The sequence below is a fragment of the Ahaetulla prasina genome, chromosome 1 (assembly GCF_028640845.1).
Source record: "Ahaetulla prasina isolate Xishuangbanna chromosome 1, ASM2864084v1, whole genome shotgun sequence".
Classification (NCBI taxonomy): Eukaryota; Metazoa; Chordata; class Lepidosauria; order Squamata; family Colubridae; genus Ahaetulla; species Ahaetulla prasina.
In genome coordinates, this window is record NC_080539.1 from 333164866 (window position 1) to 333185473 (window position 20608).

The 20608-nt window shown below is 38.5% G+C and overlaps 1 protein-coding gene across 8 annotated transcripts in view; it reads right to left on the bottom strand.

The window, feature by feature from the left end:
* SYNE3 (spectrin repeat containing nuclear envelope family member 3) overlaps positions 1-20608 on the bottom strand; it is a 117811-nt gene that overhangs the window by 44802 nt on the left and 52401 nt on the right. For all 8 annotated transcript variants that reach the window (XR_009152649.1, XM_058162632.1, XM_058162626.1 and 5 more), the window contains 5 exons: positions 19085-19248; positions 15653-15728; positions 14307-14459; positions 12471-12620; positions 10616-10654 (listed from right to left, as the gene is read on the bottom strand). Coding sequence is in view for 7 of the 8 variants with exons in the window: in XM_058162632.1 (XP_058018615.1) it covers positions 10616-10654; positions 12471-12620; positions 14307-14459; positions 15653-15728; positions 19085-19248 (582 nt within the window). In the remaining variant the exon portion in view is untranslated. The remainder of the gene's footprint in view (positions 1-10615; positions 10655-12470; positions 12621-14306; positions 14460-15652; positions 15729-19084; positions 19249-20608) is intronic.

Here is a 20608-nt window from a genome sequence, read left to right on the forward strand (position 1 = left end):
GGGGGTGGAGGGTACCTTCCTATTCCATCTTGTGCCATAAATGCTGTTGAAACTGAAGATGTCAAGAACTGGATGGCATGAAACATGCTCAAATTACAACCTTCCAGGATAAAGTTGTCTGGCCACCATTAGAGCATGTTGTAACACCATTCCTAGAAGTTACTTTGGATGAGTAGCACTGTCCCTTAAGAAGTGAGTTCATGTACTTGATGGTCCTTTTGGATTCAGGTTTCCATACAAGCAGTAGGTCAAACCTGTGCCAGGAAAATCTTTGCCCAGCTGATGCACCAATTATGATTTCCTCTAGTCTACCATACCCATACCTTAGGGATAGATGGTGACTCCTGCCTTCAACAGGGCTACTATAAGTAATGTAAGTTAGGGTGCTCTTGAGCATGACTCGGAATCTGCAACTGTGCAGAATGGAGTAACCAGAATGCTGGAGGGCTAAGCCCATTTCTGCAAAACAGCACAAATTCTGAGACTGCTGCACAGGCTCCAAGTAAACATCTGAGTCCAATTCTAAGTGCTATTTATCACCTTTAAAATTCATTATTGTGTAGTTCTGGGTTATATCAGGCACAGCCTTACCAGAATCGAATCTGTCACTCTGGTCTGAACATCAAGAGAAGGTCTGTAAACTATTCTTTACCCGTGAGAAGTGCATGGGGGTTGGGCTAGGTGGCCAACCTTCTCCTGTGTAGTGTGTGCACTCCCTAGAACAGTGTCTCCAACCTTGGCAACTTTAAGCCTGGCGGACTTCAACTCCCAGAATTCCCCAGCAAAGCTGGCTGGGGAATTCTGGGAGTTGAAGTCCGCCAGGCTTAAAGTTGCCAAGGTTGGAGACCCCTGCCCTAGAACATGCTTTCTCAAGAGGTATGTTCAATCCTTCCCTCCTCACATTCCACAAGACTGTTAAAATCATTGGATGTTCATCTCAAATTATTATGAGCATTTCTTTTGGACACACAGTACTGTTTCTATTTGGCTATTACTATTTCTATTTTGACTTCTTTGCTACCCAGAGTCTTAAGTGATTGGGGTGGCCGTATAAATACCGTAAAGAACAAAATAAACAAACACCGTTTCTTCTCTGACCCAATTGGATTAACTGCTATCTCTTCAGCAGATGCAATTTCCCCTTAAAAACCCTGCACATCAGACACCTTGTATGTTTATGGGGCATTTGATTTTTAACCAACTTTAAACAATTGCTGAATAATGCAAGCCATTTTTTAAAATTATATTGGATGGTGTCTTCTGTGTGAATACTGTAAGCAAAGCTTCCATAGTGGCCTACTCCACAGCCTTTAGGAAACAAGTAATGACCATAAAAGGCAAACATTTCTGGGGTGCCTAAACCCTTTTTCCAGCAGTCAAAAACCTGGATCAACTCACGATTAGCTTGCCAACCCTTCAGTCTCTAAGAAAACATTCTGTATTATGAAATAACTTTTCCGGACAATTTTTCTGCCTTAAGGGAAAACACTGGATTTTTTTTTAAAAAAAATATTCATTTTGTGATTGCCAAGCACTGGCTACAGTTTTTCCAAAAGGTTTTCATGCCAAGCAGGGACTTAATTATATGGAAGTGCAAGTTTCACACTCTTTCCTCCTGGCAGAAAAGTTTCTTACTTGTGTGCATTTACTGCATTTGAAGCATCTACCATGTTGGCTTGTTCAACATTTAGCACTTGATTGTCTTACTCACCTTAATCATTGGAAGGCAGCAGAAAGTATCCCCATTATAATCTTTTTAAATTATTATTATCCCTGTACAATTTTATATTTTTCAAGCTGCTAGGGAATGAAAAAGGAAGTGGAACAGATGGTGAAATTTGAATTCAATTCAGTAGCCTTGGTTATTACTGCTGCTTAGCAACAATGGCTCATTATAATAAAGATATGTGAAAAAAAATGTGGACCGAAATCAAATCATGGCCTGTACCACAAAACATGGCTGGCACCTGATTTTTCTTGACAACAGCAGAGATGCAAAATATAAATCATCGCAATGTCATGTAGTAACACCTTCTACACATTGAATGCAATGGTATCACAAAAGGTGGCCTTGGATGCTACATTTGCTGTTTTATTTTTCATTTTATTTATTTATCTGTCTCCAGCCTTTATTATTTTTATAAATAACTCAAGGCGGTTAGGATATCCAACACACCTTCCTCCTCCTATTTTCCGCACAACAATCCTGTGAAGGTTGGTTGGACTGAAAAAGAGTGACTGGTCCAAAGCAGTGGTGAAATCCAATTTTGTTTACTACCGGTTCTGTGGGCATGGCTTGGTGGGCATGGCAGGGGAAGGATATGCAAAATCCCCTTTCCCTCTCCACTCCTGGGGAAAGGATATTGCAAAATCTTCATTCCCACCATACTGTGGGGCCAGTCAGAAGTGGTATTTGCTGGTTCTCTGAACTGTTCAAAATTTCCGCTATTGGTTCTCTAGAACCTGTCAGAACCTTCTGGATTTCACCCCTGGTCCAAAGTCATCCAGCTGGATTTCCAGGTTAAGGTGGGTCTTGAACTCTTGGTCTCTCGCTTTCTAGCCTGGTGCTTGACCAAACTGTCTCTGAGTAGCCAATCTCTGGGGAGATAAGAGTGAATTTAATCTGCTCTGCCTCTCACTTGATTGCTTTACCAACCCCTTTCCTGGAGGGGAATTCTGCAGCTTGCTTGTCACAGAACAGTAGCAACGGGACAGCAGGGGAAACAGTGGCTACATCTGCACAATAATATCTTAAATTGAATGAGGTTTGTATGAATCTTTTGGCTAGTGCATGCACCCCTTTTGCAAATCCACCTGAGAAAGTTTCTATTAATTATAATTTCTCATTTTGCTTGAAAACCTTACTGGACTGTTTTGGAATAAATCAGCCCTTTATCTTTGTACAACTCAAAGCACACTGCACTAATTCTATAAATGGATAGACAAGTTTCAGGAGTTGGCCTACCAATCTCTAGGGCCATACTATAAATAACATTTTCCAGATTCGTTGCTTCTATGGGATGGCTATGCGCTAAGACAAGGAATATTTCCAAAGTATATACTGTAGCAGCTTCTCATGACCTAGGGCCCTCCTTACGTGTTGAAAGCACGTTTACATGGCTTTTGGGAATCTGGAAGCTGTGGTCCAAAACATCTGACAGGGATTAGAATGAACAATCAGGATGAATGAAAATAACCATCCATTTCAAGTTGGCAGTTTTGTTTTAGACAGTGCAGGGGAAAGACTGCAACAAGGGGATGGGTGGTGGAATTCCAAGTTCAAAAGGGTTATAATGCCTTCTCTCAGGTAAAGTTGTCAGCAGAGAAATGAAATATTCCCATGCTTTAAAGGTTATGCTATTTTGGGTTTATTGCCCTTCCTGTGTTTCCTTTATTCTTGATGAAATTTCAGAGTGAGCGAGTCTTAACTTCAAACAGAGCCTGGGAAACTTCAATAAACATGCAAAGCATCTGAATCAAAGTTGTCTTAATCTTGAGGCATAAGAGGCAGATGCTCATAGAACGACCTATCACTTGAACACTGAATTCTTGATGTGCTGGTAATAATCTTTTTTATTTTCTTTGCAATACCAATCCTGAATCTCACGGAGGTTTTAAAAACGTAATGACTTTTGTATGTCCTTGACAACTGGACATGAATTTTCCTAGCCTTAAAAGTGAATAAATTAGGCAGTTAGTTTCTTAATTGATTTGCTCTTGGGACCGAAGAAGAAAACATCAATGGTAGAATTTTATCAAATGACCTTGACCTATAAGTTTTTTTGGAGTGGAGGTGGCTATACTAAATGTAAATAAGGAGGAAGAGGAGGAGGTGGAGGTGGAGGCAAGAGTCGAAATCAGAAAACAAAGCATATGAATTAACGATCCAAACTGTTGTAAATCGAGGACTACCTGTAACATCCAAGTTGTCAGTTCATGCTCTCCTTTGAGTGGCTCTAAATACAGCAACTTCCTTTTCTTTAGCACTGTGACGGGGAAAGCTATACCTGGCCCCACTTTGAATATTAAACTTAATTTTAAGATTCTGACTTTAGTGGATTTTACAGTGGTGTTTTATATTCTTTAAAACTTGTCATACATTTTGTACTTTGATTTATTATTGTAATCCTTTTTTTAAATCCTCAGATAAGCTCAAAGGTAAGCTTTGCTGTTATTTGTTTACATTTTTTATTATTTCATTCTCTGTTTTACTGTTGTAAGCTGCCCAGGGTAGTTCCATGGTGACATAGGTGGTAAATAAATTTAACAAATTAATAATAAATATATTTAATAATCAGTAAACATAATTAAAATAACTGTGGTTATTTATTTTTATTTGAAAAAAAATATATTGCTGAGGTGGCGCAGTGGTTAGAGTGCAGTACTGCAGGCTACTTCTGCTGACTGCCGGCTGCCTGCAATTTGGCAGTTCAAATCTCATCTGGTTCAAGGTTGACTCAGCCTTCCATCCTTCCGAAGTGGGTAAAATGAGGACCCAGATTGTTGGGGGCAAAAGGCTGACTCTGTAAACCACTTAGAGAGGGCTGTAAAGCACTGTAAAGCAGTATATACAGTACTATTCCTACTTACTCACGGCAACTCAAGGCAGCTTACAGGAAATATTACCAGTTACCTTTCCTCTGAAGAGTAATGTGAGTGCAAAAGAAACAAGTAGAAAAAAAAAGAAATGCCCTCCAATCATCAGGGAGCATATTATCACCAAAGAGGGTGAGTTATTATTATTCAAGGTATTTCTCTATTAGTGCTTTCCATTACAAATTATCCTGAATCTTAGCAAGAAGGACAGCTCATCATACTGAAGTTTCAAGAAGGTGAAAGATTGGGACTTTTCAGGGAAAACCCTGACTCTGAGCCAGATCAGACATAAATGATAGAAATATTAATTCAAATTATCCCTCCTTTTTTCCCAAACTGGGTGGAAAAATCTACAAAAACAGATTGTCTATGCCTACAATCTTTTTTTCATGATCAACTTGCCCAGAATTAAATAGAGTATGAGGTGGTATTCAGCTGGTTAGGATCATTTCGGACGAACCGGTAGCTCTGACAATCAGTTGGCCCTGCCTACCTGTCCCCGCTCTATCCTGTCCTTTATTTCCTGCTTTGTAGCTCAACTCAATTGCGCAGCATTCCCCCCCTTGCTGTTCTGTTTACCGTTGCTGACTTAGAAAGTAAGCAGCAGAGCTTCTAAATGCTCCATTTTCAGTGCTGTGTGCAAGCACCATAGGCATGCGCGCAAAGCGTGTGCTCATTGAACCGGTTGTTAAACCGCCAGCATTCCACCACTGAGTATGAGTCTAATCTGTGACTTATTTTTAATACAGTTTGTGAGTCCTGATTGATTTTAGTCTTATTCCAAAACATGTCCGTTATGAGATCTATATATTTCCATACATCTACCTATTTGCACAGAAAGGTGGGATATAAACAGAAATGTTCTTTCTGCTTGCATCTTGCCCTCAGGATGTAATTTTTCTAACCCATCTCTGCTACCCCGAAGTTAAACCCACAGAAAAAAAAAGTCTTTAGAAATTTAGCATTCCTGCAATACTTGGCCTCCCACCTTCTCCCTTGGTTTTTGCCAGATCATCAGCAGAGCCTGTTATCTTGTGTTAATAACTCGGCCAGTTACCATGGAAATGCCCAGGCTGTCACAACTTCAGCATTGTGATGCCTCTGCAGGATTTAGAAGTAGGAAGCTCGCATGCTTATTACAAAATTAGGACTCAGTCAAAATGTTACTTTCTTAGTTTAGCGACGTGAGCAGAGAACTGCACTAACTGAAGCCAAAATTTTCTTTTGAAGGCCTGTGAAGACAGCAAGTTTAAATGCAAAAGGGGGAATGACCAGAGGAAGGATAGATGCAATACAGGTAGTCCTTAACTTATGACTGTTCCTTCAGCAACTGTCCAAAATTGTGATGGCACTGAACAAAGGAATTTACAATCCCAGCCCAAATTTACAGCTGCTGTAGCACCCCTGCAGCAATGTGAACAAAATTTGGGTCCTTGGCAATATGCATGCTCTAATGACCAACCACAGGGATGCTGCAGTGGTTCCCCCAGGCCTTGAGCCTGCTTCCCAACCCACTGGATCCCACACTGTCCCCACCCCCACAACACCCTCATTATAGCTCAGTCACTTACCTTTTCCCTAGATCTACTTTGGGAAGCAGGCAATTTGCTGTGTGGTCTTCCTACATTGAGGCCATGTGGCACTGTCCCAGAAATGGCACCATTTTAGGACTGGCTGCAATGAATTCTGGGTGCTCCAAAATGGCACCTGTTTCTGGAACAGCACCATGTTGCCTCCGTATTGTACAATCAATCTGGAGTTCACTAACACCATAAACAAGAACTGGGGTCATTAGGTGAGGCAATTATGTTTGCCTTGCTTAACAACTGTCATAATTTGCATACTCCATTACAGTTGTAAATTGAGGCCTACCTGTATAACAAGGACTTTCAGGTTTACAACAAGCTGCTTTATACCAAATTATTCCCTTAATCTGACTAGATTAGAGTTGTCTAAATCAGCGTCTTCCACCCAGCATTCTTCAGAAGCTCTGGGAATGCTGATTCCCAGAATTTTCAGCCACTATCTTCTGGCTATTCCAGCTGTGTATTCTAAAAATCACAGATTAAATACTTCCAGAGGACAAATGCTGGGGAAGACTGGTCTTCATTAACCTTCCTTAATTCTTGTGTCTAGATACATCAGAACACAATTCTTGTGGTTAAAGAAATTTCAAAACTGGCATGAACCTCACTGAAATGCAAAGAAAAGTACCCTGTCCACTTGTTGAGGGTTACTAAGTATGCAGTGAGATGTAGTACAATAAGACATACTGTATAATAGCTACCTATTCCCCTAAAAAATTAATGCAAAAGATAGCAACATAATGCTAATGCTACATTTGTAGTTCTACAGGTACCCTCCACTAATCTTCTGTTACTTTTGCTAAACTACAATTCCTGCAATCCCAGCCAACAGAGCCAATGATACTGGGTTTGGAGAATTTTATTCAGACATATTTGAGGGATCACAGATTTGCTATCATTGCTGAATTTCTTATTTTCAAGAAGAGGAAAAAAAACCCCACAGCTAGGTGACAAAGTCTGTTTTGAATGCAGCAAGTGCTAGGAGCTGTTCTCAGTGTATGACAATGTCTACTAGATTTCTTGCCATTCTACATATAACTCCTGGTTTATTTATTTATTTATTTATTATTCATATTTGTATACCGCCCTATCTCTTTACATGGACGCCTGAACACAATGTCTGTCAGATAAAAAGGGTTGTACTAATATTATTCCTGGGCAGCTGGACTAATTTCAGTAATAACACAACATTTAAATTGCATATCCTTCCTTTCAATTTTACACTGTGAGATGACATCCTGTAGCATCTCAGGGAAAGCCAGTCAGGCAATATGAATTTAATAAATCTTAATTATTTGTATAGCAAAGAACTTTAATAAGATTGTGCACTGTGCAAAGAAAAGCAATTGAACCCCAATCTTTCATTTTTTATTGATGCTAAGTACACTTGGGCAATATTTTCCACAACAGGGAAATAAACATTTATCTTCATTATTTTTATATTTGTTTTTACAATGTTCTGAGTTATGCAAGGAGCCAAAGAACTATTGCTAATTGTCAAATTATGGAAAAGCCATAGGATGCAGGATCTTCAAATTCTCATTTTAATCTTCTAATCTCTTGTTTATGCTAAAATTGCATTAGTGTATATTTTTAATCTGAGCCATGTATCCTTATTCCGATTGCTGAATTGTCACAACCCACTGATTTACAAACTATCCAACTGTATTTTACATGGTGGATTGTATAAACCCTTTCTTAGGATTTCAGTCTATACATACAACTTTGCTCAGTGGAAATTACTGCATAGGACTACATTGCATGTGGCCACCTCTATTTTTAACAAAAATGGTTATTATAGGCAGATACAACTAATGCTTCTCAGCCAGAACCACACAGCCAAATAAAATGTATATATCTTACAATAAATAATGAAAAATGGCTTTGGTATCTTCCTTGAACTTTGTTTTGCTACCCTTTTCATAAGATTTTTTGTCTCAATATCTGGCAATCTTCCGACCAGAATTAAATAAAGCAAGCTTTTATCTACCTTAGGAATGTAAGGCCTGACGTTATCTGTGGCTTGTTTAAAATGTTGAAATAAATAACTCTCTCTTGAGTCCTTGTACATCGATTAAGAATGAAATCTGATGCATCTTTACCTAGGAATAAATCCTGCAGAATTCCAGGATTTACTTCTGAAAATGAGCAATAATATATACAAAACTGCAGATTTTGCAACCCAGGTATTCCATTTCTCAGATGTCATATCATTTTTGGGTCACTTTCAATCCCAGGAAGTTCCTTCACCCCCAAACAAATGAACAAAGTGACCAAAATATTAGGATTAAATAATTTGCCTTAATATGAGTAAAATTAGACCATATATATTTTCCTGGTTCCTTTGTGATACAGTACATTGAGGTTTTGCAGCAGATACTCAATGATATCTCAGTAGATGGCAAGTCAATATGTAAAAAGTTATTTGAAGGCAAGGCATCTAAAACCCCTTGGCTTACATGTATCCATTTATGATTCTAGACACAAATGTAAAAGAAATTATCCTAGACTTCAGCTTCCCCATTGGGAATGTTGCCAGCAATCCTGCAAAAACAATGATTTTTGGGAATGTATACTTTCTAATCATTCTTTGTCTTACTAGATTTATTGCATTTTTGTCTTGTATATTTTCAGAACACTTAGAGATTCATATTCCACACATGGATTTGCTTCCTTGTATTTTCCCTGCATCAAACAACCCTTTGGATAGTTGGGCTCAAGAGAGAATCCAAAATCTCCTTGTAAGCTTCTATGGCTGAAGGTGTGTTAGAATCTTGGGCTCCTTAATCATAGTCTCACATCTTAACCACACTTTAAAAAAGCCATTGGAACAGCTTTCTCTTCAGCATTTTAAGGAATCTCTTGCAGTTTTTAATATCCTGGAATAAAACAAGGCTGTTAACCACTCTTATAATTGTCTTGGTTGCTCCCAGAAATTATTTGAAGCTGAGGAGAAGTTTTCTGAAAAAGGCTTTGAAATTTTATCATCTAGAATTATTCCAGGAAACCCCCAAATATCCAAAGCAAATAGGCTAATAGAGAGAGAAAAAACTACCTTGGGTTTCAAAGGAGCTATCCTATATGAATAATTATATGAATTTAAAGGTCAATAAGAGATGTGATAAAAGGAAGAGGAAGAATTCCACATGGATATTTTGGAATGCTTAACAATGTAGATTTAGATGACCTGAAGCTGCTTGGTTTTGCAATATAGAAAATTAATTCTGTAATGCATATAATTGGATTTTGAGATATTTGACCAGAGCTTGTGACTGGATAGTTAAGATCAATATTGCTGTTTCTATATGTACTCTTAGAGGTAGAAATATGAAAGATCGACACACTGTATGAAAGTAAAGACAGGAATTTCTGTCTGAATCAACACAGATAGGCAGCATAGTGCAAAAGGGCACCAATGTGCTCTTGTATATCTTACTTCAGCATTGTTAGTTATTCACATCCACTTTAGCAACATTTCAGATAACATTTCCCATGTAATAGCTAACTTGTGAGAGACCCACAATATGCTTTCAAATATGAATACCAGCCCCCAAATTTGACTGCCTCTGGCTTAACTAATCAGAGATTGCAACAGTCTGAATAATTTTCTCAGTGTGATGTTTTCCAGATCTCTTCAGTTTCACAACTATGGCACCATCTTGGGGATGCCTAGTCTGCTAGGTCCCAGGGACTGACTATCCCATCAGTCAACTCCCTACTTAACCCCTGACAGGTTGTAAACTCTTCAAATGATTAGGTACTGTTAAATAGCATGATTTATCACAAAGCAACACATGGCCACAGAAGTACAGAGGATGAAGCAGGACATAAAGTTATATGAGATAATGAATCCAAGCCAACATGGAGATTATGACGGTTAAAGTATTAGGATTACATGGCTGGTCCAAGGAGAACTAATAGTTATTGACTGGTTATCTGAAAATTCTTCAGATAAGCTGTCTGTTGAAGTCTAATTTAGTTCCTCTTCTATTCACAGCATAAACTTTTGGGAACAAAGAGATAAAGGCCTATTTGTCTAAGAAAAGCCAAACTTGAACTGCAGTTTATATGTACTTAAACATCTAAAGAAACAAACACTTTCCATAGCTCTATGCAAACTATTATTCTGTGTTTATCAAGAACATCTCTCTTTTTCACCTCTGGAAACAGTGATCAAGAAATATATCTATTACCTGTAGTTATCTAAACCAAAAGACGTTGGCCATCTAACTGATGGTTTAAAGGAATAATTCAACAATTATATTCTCCATAACATAATATTTTACTTCAAGAATCTCTGAAGGATATGCATATGTAATACAATAGTATGAATGTATGTATGTATGTATGTATGTATGTATGTATGTTATGTACGTATGTATGTACACATACACATCCTTCCTACCTTTTTTTGTGGACAAAAACAGCCTTACCTTTCTGAATGGGTTTGGTTCTTTGAAATAGCTTGTCATCTGTTTAAAAAGATAGAATTTTTAAAGCATTAATCAATGCTAGTACAATTTATAAGTGCAACACTTTGCTTAACAGGGTGGGATACTGTTTTAAAAACTGCCTTCATTTGGACGGCTTAGAAGAGCAGACAGTTTATCTAATGAGTTTTATAGTACCATACCATTTAAATTCTAAATGGTTTGATTTTTAACAATTTAAATCAGACATCAGCTTAAGGCAGAAATGACTTAGGTATTACTGACCCCTACTGATATGATATTATTTTGCAGGAAGTAAGATGGATAAAAAATATAGACCCATAAAAAATTAAACACATTAACTTTTCCTGGTATTATGTTTAATTCAAACATGCGGGTATTGAGAAAAACAAAATACTCTGCACCTACTAAAATAAGTTTCACTTTTTAACTATCAGAAAGCGAAGATTAGAAAGAACCATTAGAACCAGCTAAAAGCAAAACTGGTTAAGAAATCCATATAGGCCGAAGGCTTCCACGCTGCCACTTTCTCCTGTGTGGGGAAGTAGGAGAAGCGGGGGGGGGGGTTGGTACAAGGGGCCATTAGACATAATAACATTCTTCCTGCCAGTCAAGTTCAGGCCAAGACTGCATCTAGAGAAGGAGTGGTCAGAGTGATGCCTAGAGATGGGACGGTTGGTGATTGGAGCATGTGATTGGCAGAGGAGTCAAGGGGGAGTGGTCTGGGGTTTTGTACTACTGAGGGAAAACCCGGATCTCCAGATTCAGAGTTTATCCAGCAATGCCAGTTTACCTATGCTAGTAAAAGAACTTTGAAAGATGTTTGCCTCGGAGTCTTTTCTGCCAGAGGGGGTTTTCTGGGACGCTGTCAACTTTATAATTTCAACAAGCTGAGTGCTGCTGGGTCTAAGGACACTAAACAAAAGTCCCATAGAATATATATTTAGCATTTCTTTTTCCTCGCTTTCCAAATGATATGTATAAAGTAACAAGGCATGCTAACAAGCTATATTTTTTCTAGAAGAAGAAGCCAATGGAATAAATTTATTAGACTAAGGTAGAAATGTTATACAAATCATATTCAATCATGGAAAGAAGACTGTGTCCCTCCAGGTGTTGCAAATTAATATCATTCACAACTGCCATGCTGGTTGGGATTGCTGAGTGCTACAGTATTAACAATTTCTGGGATACATGTGTTTTCCACCCTTCTCCTGGAAAGTATAGGTACTACCATCTTTAATGGCAGCTATCTAATGTGTATTCATACACTAAACAATCAAAATAAGCGTGAATTTTTTTGGGTGAAGAAACATGGTTGATTTTTTCATAAATAAGCTATTTGTTGCTCCTTTAGTTTTAAGCTGCCAAGGAATTTGCCTAACCACTATGAGAGGAGCTGTTTTGTATTTTCTGTAATATTTGATCCTAGACAATTTTTGAGTGGACTGATCAGATTTATATTAAACATAGTTGTTCTGTTGGGCAGGAGGCAGCACGTAGAATAATTTTTAAATAAAATTTAAGAATGTACAGAATAATTTGAAGAAATCACACTGCTTCTAATTGTCTTCAGATCATAAAACATAAAGGTAAAGGTTCCCCTCGCACATATGTGCTAGTCGCTCCCAACTTTAGGGGGCGGTGCTCATCTCCGTTTCAAAGCCAGAGAGCCAGCGCTGTCCGAAGATGTCTTCGTGGTCTTGTGGTCGGAATGACTAAATGCAAAAGGCGCACAGAACCCTGTTACCTTCCCACCAAAGGTGGTCCCTATTTTTCTACTTGCATTTTTTACATACTTTTGAACTGCTAGGTTGGCAGAAGTCATAAAACCTACCAATATATTATTGGAGTCCTTCAGTTTGGATTTGTAAAGCATCCATTGGTAACGCAACTCCTCTAGTTCATCCCAGTTCCGGCCAGCTGGTTGAAGATGGAGAAGTTCTTCAAAATGATATTGACCTTCAGGGACCCTTAGCTGAAGCTCCTGTAGGGAAAAGAGGTATCGATGTTGAAGGCTTGATAGTTTTGGCATCTTTAAAGAGAGATAGAAAAGACCCCTGCATATCAGTGAAGCACAAGCAAGATCCAGTGGTAATACATATTGGAAGAATTTCAGTAGTATTTTCAAACAGAAAAATTTGTAACAGGATTATCAATTCCACAAATATGTTAAATCATAAACATATAATACAATGTCGTTCCCTGGCTTGGTACTTCATTTTCAGTATTGATCAGACTTTCAATTACCTTAAAATATACACTTTGAGGTATTCTTGGATCTATATTGATCAGAGGATCAGATCTAAGAATGAGGCTGGTCACAAGTTATGCCATTTTGGGGAAGAAAAAAATGGATCAAATTCATGTGTCTATTTGGATTATAATTAAGTGCTTGCCTATAGCCACAATTTGTTTTTCTCCCCAACAATGCATTTTATAGCCATCAATTCAGCCTTTGATAGATACATATATTTACAACTATTCAAATGACACAATAAGAGCTAAGAATAAAACAAAAACACCAAAACACATCCTCACCAGCACCCAACACCCAGATAAACAAGGATTAATCACAAACAATCAAGCAGAAAATAATTCTAATCAAGCAACTACCAAGGAGAAAATCACACCCCCACCAACACAAACAGGAGAAGCTACTGTATATAAACAGGGGGCAACCCCAACACTCACTTGCACTAATGATGCTAACCAGTTAAAACATCTGAAAGCAAACAACCAAGCTCAGACAGCAACAAAGACTCCAGTAAATAGGCCATTTCACACAATTCTTGGAATTATCTTACTGGCCTCCAATTTGTTTCTAGGATTTGAACATGTTGTTTTGATCTTGAAAGTCTTAAATCAGAGATGGGGAAGTTGCTCTTCTGATTGTCACTAAATTGTATTACAGCAACTCTACCTGCATGACTGGAGGTTAAAGCTCAGGAGCAACTGGAAAGACATGGCTTCAAGATCTCCTCCCCCCACCCACAATCAGGAGTGAAATGCTACCGGTTTGCTCTGGTTCGGGTGAACCGGTAGTGATAAAAACTACCAGTTTGGGAGAACTGGCAATGATAAAAACTACCAGTTTGGGCGAACTAGTATTTAAAAAAGCTACCAATTTGGTGGAACTGGTAGTTTAAAAAAGCTACCGGTTCATCCGAACCACTATTTCCGACGATCAGCTGTGCCGCACAGTTTAGCTTCGCTAGAAAGCAGGAAATCCTGCTTTCTAGCAAAGTTAAATTGCATGGCACAGCTGTTCTCCCCCTTGCTGTTCTACTTACCTAGTGAAGTCTTCTTTTTCTGTGTGAAACACATTTGGTGTGCAATTTGCATGCATGTACAGAGTGCATTTGGCGCACACCACTTACATACAGGCAACAAACCGATGATGATCCAAGGAGAATTTTACCACTGGCCCCAACCCACATTGAGGTTTGGAAGTTTCACTAATCAAAGTTTCTAATGATGCTACTGAAATTTGCTTGCAGAAGAGCCCAAATTCAGTTTTGGCATCTTTAAAGAGAGATAGAAAAGACCCCTGTACAAAACTCTGAAAATGTACTTCTAACTAGTCCAGTAGTTATAACTGAATTCATAAACACATTTAACAACATGGTACCAAAATGCAAGGTTAATGTGGACATTCTGGGGTTGAACTAACCTTTATCTTGCTGTATCTTGCCTCAACCTCTTCATTGTTTGATGGATTCAAGGCAAGAATTTTAGATAGCTTGTTGTTTTCTCTTTGCAACCATTGTTCAAAGTTCTTAATAAGTTGTAGCTCATTGGTATCTTCCCCCCTAGCCACTTTTCTCTGAATTATAGAAAACAAAGAAAAAAACAATGTAGATGCAAAGTAGAAAATAAAACATCTCTTTCATATATACACAAAGTTTTTGAAAATAAATGGCTTTTTTAGTGTACAGAAGAGAAAGGAATTATTTCACACTTATTGATAGATTGAACTAGGGGAGCAATGAAAGATATATTGAAAAGATTTTATCCTAAGATATCATCCTCCTCTCTTTGGTTGCTATATTGTTAATTTTAGTCTCTTTTAATCCTGAATAGAAACGAAGACTGAAAACAAAGAAATAACAATGTGTTATTACAAATCAAGTCCAAGGAGAAGAGGCTATCTGAAAAGAAAGCACCAGTTTTGGAGCCTGTACTGATAAAACAGCTTATATTTTTGATAAGGAAGTCCCAAAGGATCACCTTCCCAGAATATTTTGACAAAGAAGGCACAGGACTCATCCAATTCTGTTTCTACTTGGGAAGTTGGCAAAATGTATTTTATCTGACCTTTGGAAATACTGCCAATTTAAAAACTGCTGCAGTTTAGTCATTTTTCTGCAATGGTTAGAAATAATTATGTTAGTAGCACAAGGTTTTTATTTTTAGGCCAAGTGCTTTTTACTATAGAATGTGTGGTAGAAATGGGGATAAAGGAAAGAAATGGTTCTATTCAAGCAAGGCATTAACCAATTCAACTAGGATACACTAACATCATAAATAGCTGTCATTACCAATATGGAAAGATCATTCCAATTAAACCTTTATATAGTAAAAGTAAAGGTAGTCCTCAACTGAGCACAATTGAGCCCCAAATTTCTGTTGCTAAGCAAGGAATTTGTTAAGTGACCTTTAGCCCATTTTACGACCTTTCTTGCCATAGTTGTTAAGTGAATCACTGCAGTTGTTAAGTTACTAAAATGGTTGTTAACAGAAACCAGATTAACGGTTGTTAATCTGGTTTCCCCATTGACTTTGGTTGACAGAAGGTCACAAAAGGTGATCACATGACCCTGGGACATTGCAACCATCATAAATATGAACCAGTGGCAAAACATCTGAATTTTGATCAGGTGATCATGGGGATGCTGCAATGGTCAGAAATATGAAACACATTCATAAGTCACTTTTTTCAGTGCCGTTATAACTTTGAAGGAACAGTTGTAAACTGAGGAGTACCTGTATTTCATTAAGGCTAAATGGTTTTCTTACCCGTAAGTGCTCATCCACTTTTTCGACTCGCATGTTCTCTAAACAGGTTATCTTCTTATTCACATCAACTGCTGTCCTATTTGGATGGATGGAGACTAAAATTAGCAAGGTAGCAACCAAAGAGGGGAAGTTTCTTAATGTAGTACAGACAACATTTGTAAATATACTGATGTTGTGCTTTGATTCACATATATCACCAAACCAGAAGTTTTAACAATGGTTTACTAAACAATTCAGAGTGGTCTTACATAACAGTAAGCTAGAAAGGGAGGGATCATTTGGGTTATTGGTGTCCAAACTTTTGGCTTGCCTGGGCCATACTGAATGAAGAGGAATTGTCTTGTGTCACGTATAAAATATATAATTTAGTTAATGTCTATAAATAACAAACTTCATTTAGTTTTAATGTTTCTATTATATCTTGTGGGGCTGTGTTACAAGTTGCCCAGGAACACATGCAGCCCATGGGCTGTGGGTTGGACACATCTGATTTAGGCTAAGCCAAAAAAGAAACAAACCATTAACAAAAGATTATGATCAGATTGTATTTTCAACAACATAAGAATACAAATCAAGAGAAGCTTTCACAAGTTATATAGCACAATGTGTTTATATGTATCTACCTTTCAGATAAATCACTCATGCCTTGGTTAGTTCATGTCCCTATTACTATAATACATTCTACATAGTGCTACCCTCAAAGACCACCTCAAGCTTCAGCTGATTCAGAAAGCAGCAGTGCAGGCAATGATGGGGATGCTTTGGTATGTTCATGTAACATTCTGCTCTGTGAGTTGCACTATTTCTGGCTTGCTTCCAGATGCTGGTTATTACGCACACCAGGGCAAGGAATGGAGACAGTCTTAATCATGCTAACAGATATCCCCTAGTGGGATCTGAATGGGGATAATGCACCTGCCCTGAGCCTGTCAGATCATTCTGCAGCTTTCAGTACCCTCATCAATCATGGTATCCTTCTGAAGCATCTTCAAGGGTTGGGAGCTGGGGGCTGGGGACACTTTCTTTCAGTGGTTCTGCTCCTTTCTCAGTGGGCATTTCCAGTCAATGGTGGTGGAAAAGGAGAAACTGACTGGGTGGCTATTCCCTTGTGGGGAGCCACAGGGATCTCTCCACACTATTGTTCAGTATCTACAAGAATTCACTGGGTGAGGTTATCTATCAGTTGAAGTGCACTGCATACCAGAACAAGACACAAGAACAGTTTTCTCTCTGAATGCCATCATTCTGCTAAACAAATAATTCCCTCAACACTGTCAAACTATGTACTAAATCTGCTCTACTATTAATCTTCTCATCGTTCTTATCACCCATCTCCTTCTACTAATGACTGTATGACTATAACTTTGTTGCTTGTAACCTTAAAATTTATATTGACTGTTTCCTAATATGATTGGATTGCTTATTTGTCCCATATGACTATTATTACGTGTTGTATCTTATGATTCTTGATGAACGTATCTTTTCTTTTTTGTACACTGAGAGAATATGCACCAAGACAAATTCCTTGTGTGTCCAATCACACTTGACCAATAAAAGATTATTCTATTCTATTCTATTCTATTCTATTCTATTCTATTCTATTCTATTCTATTCTATTCTATTCTATTCTATTCTATTCTATGACATTAATCTCTACCCAGGTTGTCCTGTCCTGCGGTATGAAGATTCTGGGTGGGACAGAACAAACTTAAACTAGCAAGACAGAGTTTGTTCATCAGGGTGCTCAGATGGCTCCACTCTTGATGGAAAAATACTAATTCTGAAGGAGCAGGCCCATGATTTGGGCAACCCTCTCAGTAATATTAGATCAGCAGTGGTTGCTCACCTTATCTTTACCTGGTATGCTGGTTGTGACCATGCCAATGGTAAGAAAATCTGGCTGCATTGACTCCTATCCTTACCCCCAGTTAAAATTATTGCAATAGCTCTATACACCATTATTTAATTACCGTTTGGAAATTTCGCTTAGTCACAACTGCAGTCGCCGATGCATTATCTGATATTCATTGGGCAAAACATATTATACCAGGTATGGGCCTACGTTGACTCCCTATAGATGTGTTGTGTTTTGCCTGCTCTCACCGCAGCCGGGGCCTTCTTATCTGCTTCCGAACGCTGAGGAATGTCCTAGTATGCCTCCTGGCCCCAGCCCTGGCTCCATGCCCAGACAGGCTGAGGAGGAGGAAGCACCTCCAGCCCCCAGCTCTGGCTCCATGCCCAGGCAAACGGAGCAACTAGACCCCTCCCGCTCCCCCACAGCATGTGAGCCTGAGGGAGGTCAATTACCAACAGCTGCCGACTGGAGTGACCCTCGCTTCAGAAGAATTGATAGGCGGCGGCGACAGAAGGAAGGGAGGGACAGGCCTGGATAAGTGCTGAGTCATGGAGCCACACCCCATGGCTCCATGACTCAGCTTTTAAAGGATCTGCTTTCTGGCATTCTCTGATTCTGGATCTGCTTTCTGGCATTCTCTGAGTCAGGCAAAGTCTAACATATCTTGCTGAAGTCACTTTCTGGTCTCCTGCCTGCCTTAAGGACTTTGCTAGGACTTTGGCAGAGCTGCAGAGGCACGCCTGATTCGGATTTTCCTGACCTGGCCGTCAGCGGAGGAGTGGGACACGACAAGATGTCCAAGTGCAATGTAACATACTGGTGTTCTAACTTATACAGTTGTTTATGGCTTGGAACCAAGTTATTTTCAGGGTGGCATTTATCAACAAGAACTGGCTCAATATATTGGTTCTTACTGGGAATATATTGGTTCTTACTGGGAAAAGTTACTGATGGTTCCCCATTTTGGGAGGTGTGGGAGAATGAAGCTGCTTTTTGGTAGCAATGCCAGCCATCTGGAATGGTCGCCCTTGGCTTATTAGATTAGCCCTGACCTTAGCTACCTTCCCTAAGCAATTGAAAACAAAGCTCTTTGGGGAATATTTGGGGCTTGATACTTCTTCATTTGTACTGGTTTGGATGTTTTGATTTTTGGTGGATGTGTTTTCTGTTCCTGGATTTTTTTAAAACCTGATGTTTTAATGTTTGTATTCTTAACACTGTTCAGGGCCCAGTGGGAATGCAGAAGGATAGACATTTAATAAATAATCAATAATGCTCTAAGCTGTAGCCAGTATTTAGTACAGCCTACAATCTGGAAAACAGCTGCACACCCCTTTTAAATATTGAATAAGAAGCAAATGACAATACAGTACTCTGTTTCCCCCAAAATAAGGCATCCCCTGATAATAAGCCCAATCGGGCTTTTGAGTGCGTGGCAATAAGGCCAAGCGCTTATTTCAGGGTTCAAAAAAATATAAGACAGGGTCTTATTTTCGGGGAAACATGGTGATTGCATATTCTCCATCCTTTTGTTTTCTCTTTTCACCAGCTGAAACGAAAGTGCAAGAATCTCTTACCTTGACATTAGGTTTTCAAGAAACTTGAATGAGTCCTTCAACTTCTTCATTTCGGCCTGGATATTCACAGCTCCCTCTGGAGAAGTGTCTTTTATAACCAAATGCCCATGGGCTTCAATGAGATGTAACTGTATCTCTCTACCTGGAAACTCAGTTTGCAATCTCTAAAAGGCACAAGATACAAACACATCAATGTACTGATGGAAGAGAATATTTGCAGTTTACAGTTGAACTGTGAGGTCCTTGGTGCTTCCTGAGCTTGGTGGTTTTCAGATGCAGATGTTTCATTACCAAACTAGGCAATGATCAGTGCACTGATGATGTTACCTAGCTTGGTAATGATACGTCTGCAAGAAAACCACCAAGCTCAGAGAGTACCAAGCACTCCAAATCAATGTAGATGATACATGATGAGAATGAATGTTTAGGATCATTATTCTATTTGCATATTTAGCTCTGATTCAATTTAAATTTTGTTAACATTTATAGCATTTCTTTCATTAATATAAATGAAAGACAAAGTGCATATCCACAGCAGGATCCACAGCAGGAGCCATTTACTATGAAAAGCTGCCAAATATTATTAATGGAATCCTATGTACTGATGACAAACTCTATGTCCAATAATAGCAGAAATACTCTTCTGAATCAGACCAAGGTCCCCTTTAAACTAGCAATGAAGAACAAACAATGTTAAGGCCACAAATGGCTTTTGGCTTAATTTCCAAAAATTTTGGAAGTAATCATTTCAAACTTCTAGTAAGATTAATCTGTTTGTACCTTGGCAGCCTCGAGAATATACAATTTTGACCAATCATTGTATCCTTCATGGATAAATAGTTTAATAATTTGTTTCTCTTGGTGATATCAGATGTGATGTCAAAAAATCAACCAGCAAGAAATGGAAAGTAACGTACTTCAAATAATATGGCTTCTGAGCAATGACATTTAGAAGCATATTGTCTCTAAATCTGGAGATCCCATTTTTATACTGTGGAATGAACTACATACAGTATTAAATCAAGTTCCATTAATACAGATGTTATATAAATTTCTCTTGTTTTTAGTGTTCATATGGCCTTTAAAAACAGTGTAATTCAAAATGAATAGTACGTTAAAAAAAACAGTAACATGGCACCTTGCATATATTTATTTATTTTAAACTTTACTTATTTATTTGTCAAGCATTTATAAGATAACAAATATAAGTATCAACATGGTTATGAATACATGAAATGGATACAAATTAATGGGGACAATAGGACAGGGATGGTAGGCATGCTGGTGTGCTTATGCACGCCCCTTAAAGACCTCTTAGGAATGGGGTGAGGTCAACAGTAGACAGACTAAGGTTAAAGTAAAGGTTTGGGGATGAAACCCGAGAGTCAGGTAGAGCATTCTAGGCATTGACCACTCTGTTGCTGAAGTCCTATTTTTTGCAATCGAGTTTGGAGCGGTTTACCTTACATTTGTATCTATTGTGTGCTCTGTATTGATTCCTAGACCTTTCTAGATGAAATGTAA